Source organism: Nycticebus coucang, chromosome 9 (assembly GCF_027406575.1).
Source record: "Nycticebus coucang isolate mNycCou1 chromosome 9, mNycCou1.pri, whole genome shotgun sequence".
Lineage (NCBI taxonomy): Eukaryota > Metazoa > Chordata > Mammalia > Primates > Lorisidae > Nycticebus > Nycticebus coucang.
The window spans coordinates 120434668-120459244 of NC_069788.1; the positions used below are offsets into that span (position 1 = coordinate 120434668).

Below are 24577 nucleotides of genomic sequence, written 5' to 3' on the forward strand. Positions count from 1 at the left end.
ATTTATATTTATATGTAGAGTCAAGTTTCAAGGCTCAAAGCATTATAATTAGACTAAGCACAGCTAAGAGGATCTGGAAAAAGAATACTAGTTTCTTCTTTCAGACTTACATTTTAACCTTTTCATCAGTTTCTTTCATTCTTTTGAAATGAACAAATCATTAATTCGGTCTAAAAATTATGAAATGAGGCCTGTGGCTCAGTGAGTAGGGTGCCGGCTCCATATGCCACGGGTGATGGGTTCAAACCTGGCCCCAGCCAAACTGCAACAAAAAAATAGCCAGGCGTTGTGGCGGGCGCCTGTAGTCCCAGCTGCTGGGGAGGCTGAGGCAAGAGAATCACCTAAGCCCAAGAGCTGGAGGTTGCTGTGAGCTGTGATATCATAACACTCTACCGAGGGTAATAAAGTGAGACTCTGTCTCTACAAAAAAAAAAAATGAAATGAGACCAATCTGGGCAACATAGAGAGACTCTGATTCACTGAAAATTTTTAAAAATTATCTAGACATGGTGGGCTTGTAGTTTCAGCTACTTGGGAAGCAGGAGAATCACTTGAGTCCTGGATTTGGAGGCTGCTGTGAGCTATGATCGTGCCTCCAGCCTTGGTGACAGAGCAAGGTCCTGTCTTTAAAAAGTAAAATGAGGCTTGGCTCTGGTATCTCAGTGGTTAGGGCATCAACCACATACACCAAGGCTGGCAGGTTCAGACCCAGCCTAAGCCTGCTAAACAAAAATAACAACGACAACAACGACAAAAAAATAGCCGGGCATTGTGGCAGGCTCCTGTAGTCCCAGCTACTTGGGAGGCTAAGGTAGGAGAATCACCTAAGCCTATGAGTTGAGTTTGCTGTGAGCTGTAAGCACTCTACTGAGGGTGACATAGTGAGATTCTGTCTCAAAAAAATAAAATAAAATAATCAAAAAATAAAAAGTAAAATGAAATAAAATAAAAATATTTTTTAAAATGTCTGGTATTTATTTATTTATTTTTCAAATCATTTTATCTTTAATAATCTGGCAGAAGTTTCAGATGTGGAGGGGGGAGTCAAACTTGTTCCCTTTAAAGCTGGGAGATGCCACCGTGACTGCCACACACGAGCATGATCATAGACCATGAAGAGCGTGGACTCCAAAAAGCCTGGCTGGAAAAATGACTTCATGATGGACAAATCGAATTTGGTTATGGAGTCTCTGAGGGGTAGCAGGAGGCAGAAGAAACATGAAATTTAAGGGACCCTTAGAGGACAGGCAGCGGTTGCTGGGTCATGAGCACCTTGAATCGTTTCTTGATGGTGATTCGATGTCGCGAGTATTTGTCTTCCGGGGAGAACCAAGCCGGGTGGGCCGAACAGGTCTGTTGTCCCATAGGGTCAAATTTCTTCAGTGTATAGACCCAATCTCCTTGCTCATTGAGGTAATACTGGAGAAACATGACCACACTCACACTCGAAGTTCCAATTCCGTCTGCAGCTGGGTCTGTTTAAAATGTCTGGTATTTAGTAAATACCTTTCCCCCTGAGAAAAAGGAAAAAAAGCATTATAATTAGATATGTAAATGTCCTGTGGGATACAGGTTAATTCTTGCAGATTGCAGGGTCCTAGGACTTCTTGCTGTCCTGATGTCTCCTCACTAAGAGTGTCTTCCCTATCACTGAGATAGCCAAAAAAAGCCCCCAGAAATTTCTGAAACACCCCCTGGAGGGCAGTAGCATCCCCACTGAGAACCACTTTAATAAGGGAAGGGAAGAGAAATTCCAAAGATTCCTGTGGACGAGACAGCTGCAGCTAGCAGGGGTAAGGAAACTGAAATCTTTTGATTTGTTCTATAAAATTTGGATTCAATCAAAAGGTGGCATTGAAGGATCTGAGAGGCCGCAAGTCTCCCACCCAGAGCAGATGGCAGGCACACAGCCCCTCGCCACATCTGATAGGGAACGTCACCGTGTGTGAGTGTGGGGGACCTGTCCATCCCAGAGACCTCAGTAAAGGCCCCAGCCTTTCCCTCCAGGGACTCAGCACCTGCCACGTTCAGTCAAAGGAGATCCCTTTTCAACACCTGTGCTGTCATCTGTATCATGGGGCGCTTGGCTTGTCGGATGTTTCCCATACCAAGGGTGAAGCATGGAAAGAGGAACTTGAGTGCCATGAGGTGTCCCCTTTTTAATCATTGTGCCCCAATGTTGGGCCTCTCCTTAAGTTATGTTACTGGAAGAAGAAGGTCCACCTGCTTGTCACTGTCAGCCAAAATGCAAAGACAGGGATGGGTCCACCAAACTGTCAGAAGGCTAGCAATTCTGGAGAATGGTGTTCTGTTCTTCCATTTCTAAAACCACTTTTATACATTAAAGGTTCAAAGCAAAGACCACATTAACTCTTCTTTTATTTTATTTTATTTTATTTTATTTTTTGAGACAGAGCCTCAAGCTGTCACCCTGAGTAGAGTGCTGTGGCATCACAGCTCACAGCAACCTCTAACTCCTGGGTTCAAGCGATTCTCCTGCCTCTGCCTCCCAAGTAGCTGGGACTACAGGTGCCCTCCACAACACGCAGCTATTTTTTGGTTGCGGCCGTCATTGTTGTTTGGCGGGCCCTGGCTGGAGTCAAACCGGCCAGCTCAGGTGTATGTGGCTGGCGCCTTAGCCGCTTGAGCCACAGGTGCCGAGCCTTAACTCTTATTTTAAATGATAATCAGCACAATTCAATGACCTATTACAACATTTTCAATTCAAAAGTTAATTTCCTTAATTAATGCTCCTGAAGGTTGGCATCTTTGGATGGAAGCTAAATTTACAAATCAATGAGAATGAGAGACAGGAGGGATCTAGAAGGACCAGACCAGCTGTGTCCTGTTGGCCCAGCCTGACTGTGACTCCGTCTTATTTTTACCACATGTGCTCTCAGTTAGGGATGGAAAAGAAATCTCAAGTCTCACTAGAAACTTCAATGTGAAATTGCCCTTACAAATTGATGAAGGGCTGCAAGGCCAGTACTAAAGTAAGGGCCCCGAAACTCTGTGAAGGAACAGCTTAGCTAAAATAATAATTATCAGCTGCTGGGCCCTTGTTTGCTTGATAATAGTCACTGTCCTGATTCTCTGTAATTGCTACTCTAGAGGGCACAGCCGGTAGTTGCAAAGATTCTTAACTTTTCTCCATAGATATTGAACAGAGTTAAATGGAGGGGCCCACCCAAATAGAATGTCCCGCCCAGAAAAGAGGGAATGTGTCCATCCCCAGCCTTCCAACCCCTTAAATCCCCATCCACTTTAACCCATGTGCTGACTTCCTTCTCAAGCTCCGCGCACTTGTACCCGGGTGGAAAAATGGCCAACTTTGCCCACACAGAACCAAGACTCAGTTTCCTTTCGTTTCATGTTTCAGAAAAATCTTTTATTTTCCGTCTTTGACCTCTCAGATATAACATCACCTGTTCGGAACCGAGGGGTAGTTTTTGAAATATCTACCAGGTCCCGCATTCCAGTGGATTCACTGACCCACCCAGACAGCAGCCCACACCAAAGGACTGAGGGTTCTGCCTGAAACCAGCCAATCAGCAAACCCTGATTGCCTAACCCTTTGTCTACCAAACGGTCTTTAAAAATCATGTCCCCCCAATTCTCAGGTAGGTGGATTTGAGAAATCGCTCCTGTTTCCCTTCTTAGCACCATGCAGGATAAACTGTCTGCTGTGAACCCTGCTGTCTCTGGGTATTGGCTTCCTCTTGGGCAGTGGGCAGATGAACGTGTCTGCATGGCAACAAAGGTCCTCTCCTTTTTTGTTGTTTAAATGAAACATCATTCAGAAACCTGTATGTTGGACCTAATATATCTTTTAAATACTTGTCTCTGGGCCTTTGCACTGGTTACCTGCCCTGTCTGAAATACCATTTCCCCTTCTGGAAGTCTGTCTAAAGTCTGTCCATGCTCAGTGCCACTTCCTTTATAAAGCTTAGAGCACCCAATCCTGCCTAAGGAAAAGTCTTTTTCCCCAACATAACTGTCTCTTAGCCTGGGACACTTAGACCCTCACAGGCTGCATGTGTCACAGGCTACCCTTGTAGAAGATTCTTCTTTCTCCCCACATGTTTTCTTAAAGATGGAGATTGATGGGGATGGATGCCTTTATGTTTCTTTGTACCTCCTCATAGCAAGCCCAGTGCCTTGATCAAAGGAGAAAGATTTTAGATTAATTCACTAGGAATGAAATCTTTCAAATTCTGCCACTTGAAATATGGCTGTTTTAACTTCCTGATGCCCCACTAAACCATCATATCACTGGAAATTAATGTCTAACATTTTCAGAGTTTCCCTCTTTCCTGTGACAGGTTAAACAATTAATTGCTACTTCAAACAATAGAACAATCTTTCTTTTTTTTTTTTTTTTTTACAGCAAATAGGGGAACAGCTACAAGGAAGGGAAGGCTGCAAAGGTCTGAATCAGGAAGGTAAGAGGGTAGGTGAGCAAGGGAATGAGTTCTCCTTGGCTTTAAAGAAGTGTGGCCCCAGGATGGTTGAGCTGAGTTCTCCTAGAATGACTTGGGAAAAAGAGAACCCAGGCATACCTGGTGCAGGGACTGTACCCAGAGTCATAGTTCAGTGAGCACAGTGAGGAAGTGGTAAGCTGGATACAGCATATGATCTGAAGTGGTGGAAATTTGATGAATTAGGCAAGTGACTGTGACAGGGTGGGATTGGCTGGCTGCCCACAAAGGTCTGGGATGGGAGGAAGCCTTTCTGGAGTTTTCATTTGTTGGGGAAGGTGTGCATGGAGTGGAAAGCTTGGAAGAGTGCGTGGACTCGAATAGCTACAGCAACCAGATTTGAATGTCAGTTGGATTAGACTTGCCATAGGTTTGGTGGCTGGTCTCAGTGGCCGGGGTGGGGGTCTGCCATTGTGGAAAAGTGGTGAGAAGGTCTTAGCAGGGGCCTAAAGCATGGCTGTCTTAATTCTGCCTGCCAGGATCACAACTCCACTCTTAGGACAGGCTGAGGGACTCCCACATCCCAGGGGAACTGGAGTCAGGGAGCACTGTGAGACCTGCCCCTGAAGGATTCTTGTGAGCCTTAAGATCCCAACCTGGCAGGGTCTGAATGCTGAGGAAACCATTAGGTGATCACCAAAGGCAACTAAGTTTGGAATAAGGACCATAGAGGTTGCTGGCTGTGCTCTCTGTCTCCTAAAAAAAACACAGCATCATTTGGTGTTCTGGCAACATATTGCATCATACTGTCATCAAGAGCAAGGACTTCTGTGTTGAGTGTTCACACAATGGAATATTATTTGATAATAAAAAGGAATAAAGTACTGATATGTGTTATAACATGGATGAACCTTGAAGACACTATGTTAAGTGAAATAAGCCCAACACAAAAGGTTACAAACCATGTAAGTCCATGTATATGAAATATCCAGAACAGGCAAATTCATAAAGACAGAAAGTAGATTAGTGATTGCCAAAGAGCAGGGGAGGAAGTGACAGATAGTAACTACTAATGGGTGTGGGATTTCTTTATCTTATGATAGAAATGCTTCAAAATTAGAGAGTAGTGATAGTTGCACAATTTAGTGAAAATATTTAAAAACACTGAATTGAAATCTTTTTATTATTATTTTTTTTTTTTGTAGAGACAGAGTCTCACTTTATGGCCCTCGGTAGAGTGCCGTGGCCTCACACAGCTCACAGCAACCTCCAACTCCTGGGCTTAAGCGATTCTCTTGCCTCAGCCTCCCGAGTAGCTGGGACTACAGGCGCCCACCACAACGCCCGGCTATTTTTTTTTTTTTGGTTGCCGTTTGGCTGGGGCCAGGTTTGAACCCGCCACCCTTGGTATATGGGGCCGGTGCCTTACCGACTGAGCCACAGGCGCCGCCCTATTATTATTTTTTTTTTTTAAGACAGCATCTCCCTTTGTTGTGCGGGATAGAATGTCATGGAATCATAGCTCACAGCAACTCAGTCTCTTGGGCTCAAGCGATTCTCTTGCTCAGTTTTTCTGTTTTTAGTAAAGATAGGGTTCTTGACCTTGTTCAGGCTTGTCTTGAACTCCTGAGCTCAAGCAATCCACCCATCTCAGCCTCCCAGAGTGCTAGGATTACAGGCATGAGCCACTGCACCACGTACTTGGCCTTAAAATCCAGGACTTTTTTGGTAAACTTGACCCACCTCAGTTTCAAGAAAAAGTGGTGGAAGCCTCCCTCTCTGACTTCCTCTCTTGAAGTTAATAAAAACGGTGATGGACCAAACCCAGCCAGAGTGCTGGCAGCCAACACCCAATCACAGGTAAAGCACTGCCACACCCTTTTCTCACACAGGGTGCCAAGGTTGAAACCTTTAAAGGCAACCTTTTTTTTTTTTTTTGCAGTTTTGGCCTGAATTATAAACTTTAAAATAGTAGATTTTGTGTCATGTGAATTATATCTCAATTTGAAAAATACTGCCTTAAAAATTGTTTATTGAGCGAATGGTTCATCCCTAAAAAAGATACCAATTCAGGGGGCTCTTGATTAACTAACTCTTTCTAGATGTTCCTGCTAGTTACAGTTCATAGGACAAGATTGCCTTTGAATAAGGTGGCGCCTGTGACTCAAAGGGGTAGGGCGCCAGCCCCATATGCCAGAGGTGGAGGGTTCAAACCCAGCCCTGGCCAAAAACTGCAAAAAAAAAAAAAAAAGGTTGCCTTTAAAGGTTTCAACCTTGGCACCCTGTGTGAGAAAAGGGTGTGGCAGTGCTTTATCTGTGATTGGATGTTGGCTGCCAGCACTCTGGCTGGGTTTAGTCCATCACCCGTTTTTATTAACTTCAAGAGAGGAAGTCAGAGAGGGAGGCTTCCACCACTTTTTCTTGAAACTGAGGTGGGTCAAGTTTACCAAAAAAGGATTTTAAGGATCCTGGATTTTAAGGCCAAGTACGTCATCTTGTTCATATGGAGACAGAGACAAGTGGTGAATAGTCAAGTTAGAATTTTGATTTATTTTATTGTAAGCATTGGAAGTTTATGTAAGAGGTAAAAGAAAATTTGGTGCTGTCTAGGCCGTGGCTTGAAGCAGTTGAAAATCCAAAAAATAAACTGTTTGTAGTTCCAACCTGGTGGGAGGAGTAAAGGGAAGGGGGCTCCCCTGAGGATACACTCAGGGGCCTTAACAGTTCGGTTGAAGGAGCTGCATTTTCAGGTTTTTTCCTTGTAAATGCATCCCCCTTCATGGCTAGATGAGAACAGCATGAGGGGGGTGGAGGGGAAGGACTTTACAAATTATCACCTGTTACCAAGAAGCAGAGAGGTCCTGAGGAAAGCCTGCACAGGAGATCAGTAACACAGGTACATCAGGGCCGTCCTGATTCTTCACTCTGATCCCCAGGTCCCAGCCAGGGCCTCTCAGGAGACAAGAAGACTGGCCCACAGTTACTTGCATTTCTTTAAGGCTCCTAGTTTATTAAAATATAAAGAAATGCCTCCTGCCTCTCCACAAAAAGGTTATTTTGAGAACCAGTATATTTTAAATGTTTGTTTAACAAATTATACTTTTATCATAGAAAAATATAGTAAAAGTAGATGTGATTCTGCACCATAATTCTAGGATACATTTTCATTATTTTATAGTGTTCCAAAGGCAGGTATAGCACATGAGTTTACGTTCTATCCTGAATGTCACTTCTTTCAATCTTGTCATCTGGACATAATGTCAAAAGTCAGTGTACAGGGCCATTTGTGAATCATGAGTCCAGAGTCCATGCCCCTCTATATATCCCCGACCCTCACCCCAGAATAGGCTTCCTACCCCCCAGCAGCTGCTGTTTTTTTGGGTTGGAGTGAGATGGTGCTAAAGCCAAGTTTTATTAAGACCTTTCTCTTTTTCCACAAGCAATTTGCTTTAACCATCTTAGCACGCATGCTGAACAATCTAATATATTTGTTTCTGCTGCCCAGCAATGCCTGAGTATTTCTGTGGATTTTATTTTATTTTCAAAATTTCATCAATAAGCAAACGCTTCTTATCAATGCAAGGGCAAAGGCAGTGATTATTGACTCTCCACTGCAGACAATCCTAGGGTCAAGTAGGGCTGGTTTCTGCCCAGCTGGGTCTGGCTTTGGCTCTTGTTCCAGGAGGAGTGTCTGTGAGGCTGCCCTGGCCCCTGCCCTGGGCCCCTCACGCATTTCTTCTCCTGCAACCTCACACTCAGATGGCCAGTGACCTGGCAGTGATACTCTGAGCCCAGGGACTCACTAAAGGACTTATTTTGAGAAACTTGGCAAAGGAAATTTTGGCTTCATTAGAATAAGTAAGGAAACACATGGCATCCTGGATTATTGCCATGGCCCCTGAAGGAGTCCTTTGGGACGCTACATCTCTGGGTGGGGTCTGGACTGAGAACTGCTTTTGCATTTTCCAATTGGGATAGTCTCTGAAGGTAAAACTAGCATCAGTAGTATTGATAATAATAGCAATAGGGAGTGTTCCAGAACACTATCACCTACGAGGTGTTGATTAAAGCTTGTCCTGGCATCATCTCATTTAATCTCCACCAAGACCCAACGAGATAGATATTGTTCTTGTGCAGATTCTGCAGATGAGAAAACCAGGCTTAAGATGGATAACTTGCCCCAAATCACACCACTATTGAGTAGCAGAGCTAGGATTTGAAACCTGTTCCATCTGATTCCAGAGTTCAGAAAGCCTATTTCTGGGTTTCTGGAGAACTTTCCTTTTCCAAATCTCCCTTTTTTTTTTTTTTCCGAGACAGAGTTTCACTTTGTCACCCTGGGTAGAGTGCCATGGCATCATAGCTCACAGGAACCTCAGACTCTTGGGCTCAAGTGATCCTCTTATCTCAGCCTCCCCAGTAGCTGGGACTACAGGCACCTGCCACAAGGCCCAGCTATTTTTGGTTGCAGTTGTCATTGTTATTTAGCAGGTCTGGGCCAGGCTCGAACCCGCCAGCCTTGGAGTATGTGGCCGGCACCCTACTCACTGAGCTACAGGCGCTGAGCCAATGCCTGCCTATTTTTAGAGATGAAGTCTCGCTCTTACTCAGTCTGGTCTTAAACAGCTTGAATTCAGGTAAATCCACCTGCCTTGGCCTCCCAGAGTGCTGGGATTACAGGTGTGAGCCACTGTGCCTGGCCTACTTTACTTTTTCCAGAACACTTGTGTGAATAGAGTTAATGTTATACCCCACATAGCAGTGAAAAGAAGGCTCCCATGGTGTGGCTGTGAATGCCAACAGAATACCCAGGGCTCTGAACCTCAGACCATAGGCTCCAGCTGCTCCTGGAATTGTTGAGAGCTATTTGGCAGGAGGCAGACCTGCACAGTCATGGAGACCAGCCTCCTAAGCTGGTCACCTAAGCTAGGTTTCCCTGCAGCCTCTCTACAAGGCACTGGGGCCTGGCAGAGATAGAAAGAGACTTTGGAATCTCCAACTGGAACAAGAAGAAGCTTGATCAGTGTTCACCCTCTGACGCTACAGACAAGGAAACTGAGATCTAAGGAGATTAAAATGCACCCTCTCTTTCAAGCACAACATGGGTTTCCTGGTTCCCACACCATTTAGGAAATGACCAGTTTTCTCAATTAGCAAACCAAGGCCCTGAGAAATAATGTGATTGACCAAGCTTCCTTGGAGCAGGAACCTGGGCTTGACTCCCCTGGGATCCACTGCAGGTGTTAGTGACAGTGGGCTGTGGATGGGAGGTGTTCTTTAAACCTTTGTAGGATGGATAAACCACATATATCTGTTTTCCAAACTTGCCCTAGCCTAAGAATCATCTGGGACGTATGTTAAAAATGAGAGCCATAGTCTGCCACTCTTGCCCTGATAGACTATTCTCACTCTTGGTCCTGATAATCCCCAACCTGGTATCACCTCGCTTTCATAAACTAAAGCATGGTCTTAAAAAAAAAAAAGGCTCAGCGCCCATACCTCAATGGTTAGGGTGCCAGCCATATACACAGAGGCAGGCAGGTTTGAACCCAGTCTGGGTCTGCTAAACAACAATGACAACTGCAACAAAAAAGTAGCCAGGCATGGCGGGCACCTGTAGTCCCAGCTACTTGGGAGGCTGAGGCAGGAGAATCGCTTAAACCCAAGAGTTAGAGGTTGCTGTGAGCTGTGACGCCAGAGCATTCTACTGAGTGTGACATAGTGAGACTGTGTCTCAAAAATAAATAAATAAATAAATAAATAAATAAAAAAGGCCAGGCACAGCAGCTGATGCCTGTAATCCTAGCACTTTGAAAGGCTGAGGTGGGAGAATCAACTGGGCTCAGATGAGCTAGATCTGAGCAAGAATGAGACCCTGTCTCCACTAAAAATAGAAAAATTATTGAGGTGTTGTGGTGCACCTGTAGTCCCAGCTACTTGGGAGGTGGAGGAAAGAGGATTGCTTGAACTCAGGAGTTTGAGGTTGCTGTGAGTTATGATGCCCTGGCACTCTTACCTACGGGGACAGAGTGAGACTCTGTCTCAAAAAAAAAAAAAAAATCATTGATATGGTTTCCCATTTTATATTATAGCTTCCCACCCCCCATAAGAGGTGTAAGTGTTTTTTTATTACATTACATCATGCTGAAGTCAGGACTTTCAGTGTATCTGTCATCAGAATAGTGTACATGGTACCTGATAGTTAGAAAGATGATCTTTTTAGATTTATTTCTTTTGCCGGCCTGTACCTGTTAGGATTCATAGCACACATGTCATCTATGACCTTCCGTCTTTATTCTCGGGGATGTAGGCTGTGTCCTCTAGGGGGCAGAAATGAGCCACTTGTTCATTCTTTGAGACTTAAGTCTTGAGACTTTCTCAGACATTCATAAGAAAATAAATACCCACAGGCTGCCAGAAAGGAAACAGATCTCACAAGCGCTTTTCTCATTAAGTTGAAATATGGTCTAGAATCCTTTAAGAGACAAAATACTGGTAGGAACTCAGGCATTGAATTCAAATAGACCCAAGTTCAAATCCAGAGTTAAACAAGGGCTTGAAAAACAGCCTCTTGTTTCTGTGACCCTAGTAAGCTATTTAAATTCATCAAGCTTCAGTTTCTTGTTCTATAAAATGAGAATAAAGTTAGCCCTCCGGATCTGTAGGTTTTGCATCCACAGATTCAACCAACTCTGGATTGAAAGTATTAAAAATAACAATTCAACAATAAAAAAATACAAATAAAAAACAGTATAGGGTGGATACAGTGGCTCACGCCTGTAATCCTAGCAGTCTGGGAGACCAAAGCAGGAGGATCACTTGAGATCAGAAGTTCTAGGTCATGGGCGGCGCCTTTGGCTCAAGGGGTAGGACGCCGGTCCCATATGCCGGAGGTGGCGGGTTCAAACCCAGCCCCGGCCAAAAACCAAAAAAAAAAAAAAAAAAGAAGTTCTAGGTCAACCTGAGAAAGAGAGAGATCCAGTACGTGCTAAAAAATAGAAAAAAATTAGCTGGGTGTGGTGTCATGTGCTTATAGCCCCAGCTACTTGGGAGGCTGAGCCAGGAGGATGGCTTGAGCCCAGAAGCTGAAGGTTGCAGTGAGCTATCGTGATGCTACTGAACTCTAGCCAGGGAGACAGTCTCAAATCTATACAGAGTATAACAACCTATTTACATGGGGTTTACATTGCATTAGGTATTAAAAGTAACTTAGAGATTATTTAAAGCACATGGAATGATGTGAGTAGGTTATATGAAAATATTATACTAGTCCAATTTATATTAGGGTCTTTAGCACATGTGAATTTTGATGTCTGATGAGGTCCTGGAATAAATCTCCCATGGATACTAAGGGATGCCTGTAATAATAATACCAGTTTAACAGGATCGTTGTGAGCTGTATGTTGTAACTGCTATTATTATTTTATTTTATTTATTTATTTTTGAGATGGAGTCTCACTTGGTTGCTCTGGGTAGAGTGCGTGGCGCTATAGCTCACAGCAACCTCAGACTCTTGGGCTCAAGTGATTCTCTTGCCCAGAGTAGCTGAGACTACAGGTGGCCACCACAACACCTGGCTATTTTTAGAGACGAGGGTCTTGCTCTTGCTCAGGGTGGTCTTGAACTCCTGAGCTCAAGTGATCCACCTGCCTCGGCCTCCCAGAGTGCTGTTATTATTACCTTGACTGTGAGTATACTACTGCTCTCTACAGGTGCATACGATTGTTAAGTCTGCTGAGAAGGTAGACTCCACTTTCTTCAGTAATTGGCTAACACTCTCTAAAGAGACATTTAGCCCACACATTTCTGGGCTGTTTCAGGTTCCTTTGTTCCTAATGGGAGATAACAGGATGCTGATGCGAGCATAGCTGCCATGCTTGCCGACCTTTTTTATGCTCAAGCACTTTACATGGATTCTGGTACCATCTTGACCATCTCCATTGTATTGTTTCCTGTGACAATCACATTTTATAGAAGGGGAAATGGAATCACTGGGAGGTTAGGTAACTTGTTCAAGGCCCCCAGGTTGTCATGAAGAAATTTAGGACCAGAACCCAAGGGCATGAAATCCCTTGCCTCTGAAGGGTATGAATGACCCCAGAACCTTCCTTCCCATTCCTCCTTTCCCTGTAGCAGTGATAAAGCTGAAGGCCTTTGACCGTGCCAGTTTCATCAAAAAGCTTGAATAAAGCCTAGGCTCCTTCTGAAAAGGTGTCAGTGGCCCCAGAAGAGGTGTCATGCAGGGAGGAGCCAGCGGGAGGAGCCAGAGTCCCACAGCCTCCTGCTCTCCCACCCCAAGTTTCCGCCACCACCTGCTTTCCCACCCCAGTTCTCTCCTTCCCTGGAAGTGACCCAAGACTCCTGGTAGATGACACATGTAGCTCCTTAAGGCACAGTCAGCTTGCAAATTTCTGGCACAGGTGGGAAGAAAGACACCTTTGTGGTCCTCCCTGGTCAGACAAATTGAGCCCTGCCCCTGTGCAGAAGCACTGTTCCCTCCTGTCTTACCTTTTCACCTCCTTAGTTTTTCGCTACTGTGAAGGCAACACTCAAAGGGGCATGTAAAGACACAGTCCTTGCCCTGCGGACTCAGAATCTGTCGCCATCACTGCCGGTTAAGAAGGAAATTGCAGTGTTGAGGTTTCTTGCTCTTTCCTCACAGAGAGAGAAAAACCCCAACTGTCAACAAACCTCAAACCAATCATTCAGATGGTGCTGGGAGGGAGCTGGGCAGCAGGGTGCATCTGTGGTGAATAATATCACAAGATGGTCTGAGCACAAGGTGACAGAGGACAGAGAGAAGGAAGGAGAGAGCTTGTACAGAAGAGGAGAGATGCTTGGTCAGTGTGTGGGCACGTGATGAGCCAGGGCCCAAAGGTGAGGGGAATAGAGGCTGGTAAGTGGCAGGGATCTGAAAAGAAGGCATCTGTATTCTGAGAGGTGGAGGAAAAACACCTTTAAAAGACGAACGTGGCTGTGGCTCATGCCTGTAGTCCTACACTCCGGGAGGCTGAGGCAGGAGCATCAGTTGAGGTCAGGAATTCTAGACCAGCCTGGGGAATAGGAAGACCCTGTCTCTCCAAAAATTAAAAAATTAGCGTAGGCCAGGCGCACCTGCTCATGCCTGTAATCCTAGCTCTCTGGAAGGCTGAGACAGGTGGATTTCGTGAGCTTAGGAGTTCAAGACCAGCTTGAGCAAGAGTGAGACCCTGTCTCTACTAAAAATAGAAAAACTAGCCAGGCATTGTGGTGGGTGCCTATAGTCCAAGCTCCTTGAAAGGCTGAGACAAGAGGATTGCTTGAGCCCAAAAGTTTGAAGTTGCTGTGGGCTATGATGCCATAGCACTCTAGCCTGGGGTGACTCAGTGAAAAAATGAAAATTAATAATTAGCTCAAGGAAGGAAGGAAGGGAGGGAGGGAGGGAAGAAGAGAGGGAGAGAGGAAGGAAAGAAGGAAGGAAGGAGAAAATAAAATGGTGGGTGGCACCTGTGGCTCAAAGGAGTAGGATGCTGGCCCCATATACCAGAGGTGGTGGGTTCAAACCCAGCCCTGGCCAAAAAAAAAAGAAAAAGAAAATAAAATGTTGCAGAGAACCAAAGGATTTAGACTGTCAGCTATCCAGATCCAGCCCTGGGGAGTGCTGTCACACAGACGGCCCAAGGAGAGTTGGGGAGGCTGCTGAGGCTACAGCAGACCCTGGCTTTGTTCATAGAAAGTAATTTGCAGAGAAGACAGAGTGGAAGAAGTGGGGGAAGCTGAGGAAGTTAAGGAAATGTTTGAAAGTTTAGCACCAAGGTGACTTACTGCCCAATTCCATTTGTATAACGTCTTGCAGCAGGTGCAGTGGCGTGCCCGTGATCCCAGCTACCTGGGAGGCCGATGTGGGAGGATCTTTTGATTCCAGGAGTATAAGACCAGCCTGGGCAACATAGTGAGACCCATGTCTCAAAAAAATATTCTGGAAGGACCAAGAAATGAAACTAACATCTTACAACCACCTAATCTTCGATAAACCAAACAAGAACTTACCTTGGGGGAAAGACTCCCTATTCAATAAATGGTGTTGGGAGAATTGGATGTCTGCGTGTAAAAGACTGAAACTGGACCCACACCTTTCCCCACTCACAAAAATTGATTCAAGATGGATAAAGGACTTAAATTTAAGGCACGAAACAATAAAAATCCTCAAAGAAAGCATAGGAAAAACACTGGAAGATATTGGCCTGGGGGAAGACTTCATGAAGAAGACTGCCATGGCAATTGCAACAACAACAAAAATAAACAAATGGGACTTCATTAAACTGAAAAGCTTCTGTACAGCTAAGGTGACGATAACCAAAGCAAAGAGACAACCCACACAATGGGAAAGGATATTTGCATATTTTCAATCAGACAAAAGCTTGATAACCAGGATCTATAGAGAACTCAAATTAATCCACATGAAAAAAGCCAACAATCCCTTATATCAATGGGCAAGAGACATGAATAGAACTTTCTCTAAAGACGACAGACGAATGGCTAACAAACACATGAAAAAATGTTCATCATCTCTATATATTAGAGAAATGCAAATCAAAACATCCCTGAGATATCATCTAACCCCAGAGAGAATGGCCCACATCACAAAATCTCAAAACTGCAGATGCTGGCGTGGATGTGGAGAGAAGGGAACACTTTTACACTGCTGGTGGGACTGCAAACTAGTACAACCTTTCTGGAAGGAAGTATGGAGAAACCTCAAAGCACTCAACCTAGACCTCCCATTCGATCCTGCAATCCCATTACTGGGCATCTACCCAGAAGGAAAAAAATCCTTTTATCATAAGAACACTTGTACTAGACTGTTTATTGCAGCTCAATTTACAATCGCCAAAATGTGGAAACAGCCTAAATGCCCACCAACCCAGGAATGGATTAACAAGCTGTGGTATATGTATACCATGGAATACTATTCAGCCATTAAAAAAAATGGAGACTTTACATCCTTCGTATTAACCTGGATGGAAGTGGAAGACATTATTCTTAGTAAAGCATCACAAGAATGGAGAAGCATGAATCCTATGTACTCAATCTTGATACGAGGACAATTAATGACAATTAAGGTTATGGGGGGGGGAAGCAGAAAGAGAGAGGGAGGGAGTGGGGTGGGGCCTTAGTGTGTGTCACACTTTATGGGGGCAAGACATGATTGCAAGAGGGACTTTACCTAACAATTGCAATCAGTGTAACTGGCTTATTGTACCCTCAATGAATCCCCAACAATAAAAAAAAAAAAAAAGAAAAAAAAAAAATATTCTGGAAGGGCAGCGCCTGTGGCTCAAGGAGTAGGGCGCCGGTCCCATATGCCGGAGGTGGCAGGTTCAAACCTAGCCCCGGCCAAAAACCCAAAAAAAAAAAATATATATTCTGGAAAAGGCAAAATTATTAAGCTAGAAATCACCTAAGTGTTTGCCAGAGATTAGGAGTCAGGGGAGGGCAATTGGCTACAAATGAATAAGAAGGACCTTTTTGGGTTGATAGAACTGTTCTGTATTTAATTGAGATGATTAGTACACATTAGTCCAAACTCATTGAAAGATACATTTTATTTATTTATTTATTTATATAAATATAAATAAACCATGGTTTAAGATGCTGTGGTTTAAGATGGCCTGCTGGCACCCACAGTTGGGGCTTGCTGGGGGGCGGAGGGCCTTGTGGTTTAAGTGCCTTATTTATATAGCTCACAGCAATCTCAAATTCTTGGGCTCAAGTAATCCTCTTGCCTCAGCCTTCCAAATTGCTGGGACTACAGGCGCCCACCACAACACCTGGCTATTTTGTTGTTGTTGTTGTTGCAGTTGTCATTGTTGTTTTTTAGCTGGTCCGGGCTGGGTTTGAACCTGCCAGCCTTGGTGTATGTGTCCGGTGCCCCACCCACTGAGCTACTGGTGTCAACAAAAGATACATTTTAAAAGGGCAATGTGACGCCTGTGGCTCAAGGAGTAGGGCGCCAGTCCCATATGCCAGAGGTGGTGGGTTCAAACCCAGCCCTGGCCAAAAACCACAAAAAAAAAAAAAAAAAAAAGGGCAATGTTTTCTGTATGTAAATTAACCTCACAAACCTGACTTAAAAAATAAAGTTGCAGGAAGTGTCAAACATTACATATTGCAACACAGCTGTGTAGAAAAAGAGAAAAGGTAGCCCCTTTATTCTTTTTTTTTTTGAGACAGAGTCTCACTTTGTTGCCCTTGGTAGAGTGCCATGGCATCACAGCTCACAGCAACCTCCAGCTCTTGGGCTTAGGTGATTTAGGTGATTCTCTTGCCTCAGCCTCCCGAGTAGCTGGGATTACAGGTGCCCGCCTCAACACCCGGCTATTTTTGTTGTTGTTGTTGTTGTTGCAGTTTGGCTGGGGCCGGGTTTGAACCTGCCACCCTCGGTATATGGGGCTGGCGCCCTACTCACTGAGCCACAGGCGCCGCCCAGCCTGTTTATTCTTTAGAAATAATGTAAACTCATTCACAAATTCTTATTGCCGTACTATTAGGTGGAAGAGTTTATATCTGATAAAGAAAACCAGCCTCTTATAGTGTAAATTTGTTTTATTAAATTAGTTCAGCCTCTTCTGGAAAAGAATTTAGTCCAATCCTTGATTGGACTGTCACCTTCTCTCTGGGTGCGTCCCCTCCTGTCCCCTTCCACTCCCAGCCTGAGGCAGCACTGGGTGCTGGATCCTGTGTTGTGCGTTGCCTTCAGGGGCCTCTGTGGGGATGTCCTCCACCTAGCTGGCCTGCTGGCACCCACAGTTGGGGCTTACTGGGGGGCGGGGGGCCTTGTGGTTTAAGTGCCTCAGCTCTGCTGGTTCTGTGGATACAAGCCTGAACCTGGTCCATGTCCCCAACACTTTCCATTTGCCTCCTGGTTTGAGCCTCAGGCAGGGCCACAGGCTCTCAACCCTGGAGCTTTCTCTAGCGGCTCCTAGAAAAATCTGGAGAACTGGGGTGGGGGTGTGGGAAGGGGAGGAACACCTGAAGTCCCTCTCCCAGGCTTAACACTCCACACAGTTGTCACTGATTTGCTGCAGCCAAGGTGGATGCTGCACAGGGACAGCGCAGGAGTCACTTGCCTCTGGCATGCTCTCAGCTTCTGCAGGGTATTTCTCCTGTCCACACCCTCGCCAGGCTGGGCTGGGGAGGGAGCACCGGCATCCGGCCTCCTCCAGTGGGGTCATCCTTCCTCTTTCTGTTTTTCAGAGACTCCTTTCCGTCATATTTTCCTTCTTCCCTGCCCTTTTTGTCCTTCCTTGGGACCCTAAGCTCTGTGATGCTTTGGAAAGTGGTTCAAACACAGTATCCCCCTTACCTTAGGGCTCTAGGAATAAGCTAGTTGTTTCCCAGGAAGTGTTTTTGCTGGCCTGCTAAGGGACTGCCTTTAGAGCAATACAAGTTTTCTGAACTAGCAGAATTCTCCTCCACTCCGAGTACAACACACACTCGGCTGATGCCCATTCCTCCTTCTGTTTCTAATCCACCTAGGCACCCATGTCAGACCTAGGCCTTGTCTTATTGACCTTCTACATGGTCTGTCCCTAGGCATTCTTCCTCCGTAGACCAGAGAATTTCTTCTCTGCCTTCCCTCCCCTCCCTTCTGCTACTGCCTCATTGAGGCCCTCAGGATGGTCCCGCTGGGCTGCAGGAATGGTTTTCTGATCATTCTTTCTCCCCCCAGACTTGCTTCCTGTTTTCCCCACTCCAACTGCCACTGCTGTAATGTTTCCAAACGCCTATCAGCCTGTGTCTTTCCTCTGCTTAAAACCCTTCTGTAGGGCCCTGTATGTGCACCACAGGGCCCTGCCCATCTTTGAGGACGCCTTCTCCTTCACACACCGTTTCTGCTCCAGCCACTCCACACGCTTCCAGGGCCCTGGTGGTGCTGTGTGATGCTGGTGCCCTCTCTGCATTTCTGCGTAAGCCATTTCCTCGGGCCCCAGAATCCTTCCTCACCTTCTTAGCATCTGACACTCAGAGGCTTCCTTCTCCACGACGACTTTCTGATTCCTCCGACAAGAACTCTGTGCTTTGGCTCAGCGCCCGTAGCTCAGTGAGTAGGGTGCTGGCCACATGAAGGTGGTGGGTTCGAGTCTGGCCCAGGCCTGCTGACAACAATGACGACTGCAAGCAAAAAATACCCGGTGTTGGGCGGTGCCTGTGGCTCAGCGGGTAGGGCGCCAGCCCCATATGCCGAGGGTGGCAGGTTCAAACCCAGCCCCGGCCAAACTGCAACAGAAAAATAGCCAGGCGTATGGCGGGCGCCTGTAGTCCCAGCTACTTGGGAGGCTGAGTCAAGAGAATCGCCTAAGCCCAAGGATTTGAAGGTTGCTGTGAGCTGTGTGACACCATGGCACTCTACCGAGGGCGATAAGGTGAGACTCTGTCTCTACAAAAAAATAAAAAATACCCAGTGTTGTGGCGGGTGCCTGTAGTCCCAGCTACTCGGGAGGCTGAGGCAAGAGAATCGCCTAAGCCCAAGAATCTGAGGTTGCTGTGAGCTGTGATGCCACAACGCTCTACCAAGGGCGACATGCTGAGACTATGTCTCCAAAAAAAAAAAAAAAGAACTCTGTGCTTACAGTCAGCACAATGCCCACTCACCTCCAGAAGGATGCTCGCCATGTAGAACTGCACCAGCTCCTTGGAGCCCATGACAGGCGGCAGTGACCTCGGTCTCCCAGGCATGTGGTGCAGAGACTGGCCCCAACCAGTCCAATGAAGGAATGATGACAAGTGCTGGTCCTGGGGCTGAATAAGCCCTCGGAAGTCACTGGATTCAATATTTCTTTTCTTTTTTTTTTTTTTTTTTTTTGGTCAGGGCTGGGTTTGAACCCACCACCTCTGGCATATGGGGCTGGTGCCCTACTCCTTTGAGCCACAGGCACCACCCTGGATTCAATATTTCTATTTCCCAAATCAGCCCAGGGATGATTTATTAAATTGTTCAACCTCTTCTGGATAAAAATTCAATTTCCTGAATTTTTGGTCAACCCCACACAGCTAATTGGTGACAAAACTAGACCTGGCCCTTGGAACCCAGGACCAGAGCTCTCCCTATCACTCTGCAGGGCACACGGGAGGGAGTAAGGGGGGTTGGGGAAGAGGTGGGGGCCAGGCTGAGACAACTGAGGCAAAAACTTAACTTAGGCCAGGCAAGGTGGTTCACACCTGTAATTCTAGCACTCTGGGAGGCAGAGGCCAGTGAATCCCTTGAGCTCAGGAGTTCAAGACCAACCTGAGCAAGAGTGAGACCCTGTCTCTACCCAAATTAGAAAAACTAGCTGGGCTCTGTGATGGGTACCTTATAGTCTCAGCTACTTGGGAAGCTGAAGCAAGAGGATGGCTTAAGCCCAAAAATGTGAGGTTGCTGTGAGTTATAACGCCATGGCACTCTACCCAGGGCGACAGAGTGAGACTCTGTCTCAAAGAAAAAAAAACAAACAAACACAAAAAAAACTTAGATTCTGGGTAACTTATTCTTATATGAAATGGTCTGCCCCACAAAGGGTTCTTTTTGTAAAGCTCTTGTCACTCTCACCTGTGCAGATGGGTGATGTACATTGTGGCAGCATGAGCGGCTGGCATCTGAACTCACAGCAACAATGTTGGGTATAAATTTAAATTAAGGCCTCGCTTATTCATTGCTGATTTGTTTAAGGTCTGGTCAATATATCTAACCTGATGACACTCCCATTCACGGGGATCTGCCTTTGTTTCTTTGAAAACAAAATTGGGGGCGGCGCCTGTGGCTCAGTGAGCAGGGCGCCGGCCCCATATGCCGAGGGTGGCGGGTTCAAACCCAGCCCCGGCCAAACTGCAACAACAACAAAAAAATAGCCGGACGTTGTGGCGGGCGCCTGTAGTCCCAGCTGCTCGGGAGGCTGAGGCAAGAGAATCGCCTAAGCCCAGGAGTTGGAGGTTGCTGTGAGCTGTGTGATGCCACGGCACTCTACCGAGGGCAATAAAGTGAAACTGTGTCTCTACAAAAAAAAAAAAAAAAAAAAGAAAACAAAATTGGATTCTTCTGTAGAGTTGGGGTGGGGCAGCAGAAAGAGTATGAATCTTGGGATCAGAGGGTCTGAATCTTGGCCCTCCACCTCTGAGCCTCGCTGCTACGTTTGTAAGATCAGAGGTCTTGACACTATTCCCCATGGTCATCATGGGAGTGAAAAGAGGCCCTAGGGAGGTAGGTAGCAGGGAGGGGAGAGCCGGCCCTGCAGCCAGGGTGTCTGGGCTTCAGTTCTTGCCGTTCCTTGCAAAGTCTGTGACCTCAGACAGGTTATTAATCCTCTTTGTCTTAGCTTCCTCTTCTGGTAGGGTCACTGGGTGTGTGACCCTCGGACAGGGCCTGGCACAGGGTAAACATTACCCCAGTGTGAGCTAGTGAAAACGCCAGGCAGGGGGTCGGGTATAACACTGTGAGCAACTTTCTTCTTCACCTCCCAGAGGGGCCAGATCTGTGCTTCCAGCTGGCGGATACACAGGACCTTGCCCTGGTCTCAGCCTAACTGTTTAGCAGTTTATGACATATGTGGAGAAACTAAGACCTCCCTTTTCTCTGTACTGCCTGACAAATAGACTTTTTCTCTTGTTACTGGAATCACCTGGTGTCCACTTCCCTGACCCTTTAAACAGAGCCTGTGTTCCCTTGCCCCAGCCTCATGCTGATACCTCAGGAATAATAAGGGATGGGCTAGCCCAGGAACAGGGCAGCATGAGCTCCTGCCTGGCTTAACTCAAGGTGCTTTGTTCAGCACTCTGGCCGCTCCCCAGCCCCCTTCTAAAGCCTCCCCGAGTCCTGTTTAGACCTGTTATTTCTTGGGTTTATTAGTCTCAGCTCACTTGCTAGACTCCCAACTCTGCCCCACCAACCCCAGTCACCCTCCCCATTCTGACATGTCCCCAGGCTCTGGGACTGGTGGAGGAAATCAAGTGGGACAGGGGCCAGACCCTGAATCTAGAAGAAAAGGAGCTGGAGTCTTATTGAGGATAAGTTGAAAACAAAGACAGCAGAGGTCTGTGGGTGCTGCTACTTGGAAACCCCTTTGCCTGTGGCAGCTCCGCGCACAGGACCTCAGAAATAGAAGAGCCCTTAGAGCAGTGGCTCTCAACCTTCCTAATGCTGAGGCCCTTTAATACAGTTCCTGTGGGTCACAACCCACAGGCTGAGAACCACTGTCTTAGAACTTGTCTGGACTCTTCCTTGTCCTAAGCAAGAGCCCACACTGGAGCATCCTGGACAGGGCATCCCGCAGGCCCTGTGTGACTGTCCTCTGTGGAAAAGACTCATCACCTCTTTATTTGCCCATGCCGCTAGGCTCCTCCTGTGCCTAGAAAATCAATTCTGGGATTTTGACCCAGTGCTCCTAGTCCCTTTTCTGTGTAATGGTTGGTTTGAGCAGTTATTCTACCTGCTCTAGCCGCCAGGCCTCTCCAGGATACACATCCTTGTGGTTCCTCACATAACACGATTTCTACCTCCCCCCTCATTCTGCTGCTCATCCAGGAACAGTGGCTCACACCTGTAATCCTAGCACTCTGGGAGCTGAGGCAGGAAGATGCCTTGAACTCAGGAGTTTGAGACCAGCCTGAGCAAGAGCAAGACCCCATCTCTATTAAAAATAAAAAAATTAGTCATGCCATTGTAGCAGGAGCCTGTAGTCCTAGCTACTCAGGAGACTAAGGCAGGAGGATCACTTAAGCCCAACAGTTTGAGGTTGCTATGAGCTATGATGACATCACGGCACTCTACCCAGGGCAATAGAATAAGAAAAAAAAATCTTTTTTTTTTCCCTTGAGGCAGAGTCTCACTTTGTTGCCCTCAGTAGACTACTGAGGCTCACAGCTCACAGCAACTTCAAATTCCTGGGCTTAAGCGACTCTCTTACCTTAGCCTCACAGTAGCTGGGAGTACAGGCACCCGTCACAATGCCCTGCTATTTTTCATTGTGGTGTCATTGTTTTTTAGCTGTCCAGAGCCGGGTTTGAACTCGCCAGCCTTGGTGTATGTGACTGGCGCCATAACCACTGTGCTACGGACACCAAGCCAATAGAATAAGATTGTGTCTCAAAAAAATAATAATTACTATTAAATAAAGGGAAAACACACACAAGAAAGCCAGCAATTATTTAGAGAGTACCTACTGTGTGGCAAGCATTTCACCAGGGCTGGAAGGACAAGGGGGACACACAGGTATCACACCTGGGTCTGTCCCCAGGGAGCTAACCGTACAGGAAGAGGGGGACAGGCTCACCCTCACCTTTGCAGACCTCATGCCTAATTAATAAAGTTTAGCAGTTAGGCGGGCAACAACTAAAAGCTATGAAGCTTCTTCGTGAGGTAATGAAAATGTTCCTAAATTGTGGCGACAGTTGCACATATTTGTGACTATCCTAAAAACCACTGAATTGTACCCTTTGAATGGGTGAATTGTACAGTATGTGAATAATATTTCAACAAAGCTGGTTACATTTTTTTTTTTTTTTTATTTTGGCCGGGGCTAGGTTTGAACCCGCCACCTCCAGCATATGGGACCGGAGCCCTACTCCTTGAGCCACAGGCGCCGCCCACTGGTTAAATTTTTTTTTTTTTAAGATTAACAGTTGGATAAAACATGTTCTGTCTCCTCACCTTGAAAAGTGTCCTCTATAACGACCTAGAAGTCCAGATTTTAAGTTAAGAGTTTCAGAGTCCTCGGAGCTCTGCATGGTGACACGGCAGCACGGCTCCCCATCTGCCCCGAGCCTCGGAGGCTGACGGGGTGCCCGTGGGCCCCTTATTCACGTGGTCCCTCTCTGTCCATACTCCTCAGCCACCCTCAGGGCCAGGAGTATGTCTGCCCTTGTGGGGTCAGATCCAGGGGAGACGTCCAAGTAGACTAGTGGCCTTTTGACCTGGAAATTCTGGCTCACGTCCAGAGCAGCGCTATCCTATAGGATATGCTGTGCTGTCCATACAGTAGTCATTAGCCTCAGGTAACAGTTGAGCACTTGAAATGTGGCTAGTGAACCTGAGGAACTGAATTTTTAATTTTAAAAATTTTAACAAAGTATCAGTGTAACCTGGCTTATTGTACCCTCAATGAATCCCCAACAATAAAAAAAAAAAAAATGTTTAACAAAGTAACATGTAAATTTAAATTGCCATGTGTGGCTAGTGGCTTCCACATTAGCACAGGTCTAGAAGGTGGGGGCTGGTTTCTAATGGATGTGTCCTGTCTGCTTTGCTGATGTTATCCGTGGGGAGGAGGTGCAGGCTGGAGAAGGATCAGCGCAGGGCTAAGGAAGATACTAGGGACAGAAAGGAGACGAGTTCACAGAAGTAAACTGCCAAATAAGGCAGCGTGATCCTGGTGGGCAGAGCCGTCCAGACCTTGGCAGTGGAGACTGGGTCTGGGGGCTGGGGAATGATTTGAGGGCACCCCAGACACGTCATCCTGAGATTTTTATGGGGACCTGTTTCACATAGGAAGCTTGCATTGGTAGTTCAGGCTCGCTAGGACTGTGGGAGAGAGAGAAGGCTCTGTTATTTTTTCTTCTGAGGCCATGTGAACGGGGCAGGCCGTGCACATAGTTTCCATGGCATAATCTGACTATAAAGCCCTGTGTGTCTGTGGGGGAGGGCTGAAGAAAGGCCCTCAGCCCTGCTTCAGCCAGAGCCGGGCACGGGCCCAGGAGGCGCCTTCCCTCCCAGTCCTGTGGGGCCTTAGCTGTGGGGAGGGAAGGACTGCGCCTGGCAAGAGCTTTTAGAAGCTTGTTTGGTGGCTGATGGGGATAAGGGCGTTGGCTTATCCAGACACCTGGACATGAGGTAGAGGAGGAAAGATCATTTCCTGAGATCTGGGCCAGTGAGTTTCAGGCAGAGCACAGGATGTGAATTCACGGCAGGCAAAGTAATGCCAGCCCAGCCAGGCCTCCCCTGCACTTGGCTACCAGCTCCCACCTGCAGATCAGAAGTGCCCACAGGCTGGCAGGGCTCAGTCCCAGAGGAAACTGAACAGGATCGTTTGTCCCGAGAATTGTAGGCAGGCTCACCAAACGTCTCTCTCTGCAGGAGAAAGGACACCTCTAAAGAAAAGAGGCCACTCTGCCGGCCTCCTGAACTGTGGCTTCTTGAATGGAAGCCA

General features: G+C 46.5%; 1 protein-coding gene across 1 annotated transcript; it reads right to left on the reverse strand.

Annotated features, from left to right (window-relative positions):
- Positions 1-991: 991 nt before the first annotated feature.
- On the reverse strand, positions 992-1474 carry LOC128593247 (H/ACA ribonucleoprotein complex subunit 3-like). The gene has a single exon (XM_053601116.1). It carries the CDS (start codon positions 1429-1431, stop codon positions 1237-1239), a length of 195 nt encoding a protein of 64 aa, XP_053457091.1. The 5' UTR covers positions 1432-1474; the 3' UTR covers positions 992-1236.
- Between the last annotated feature and the right edge of the window lie 23103 nt (positions 1475-24577).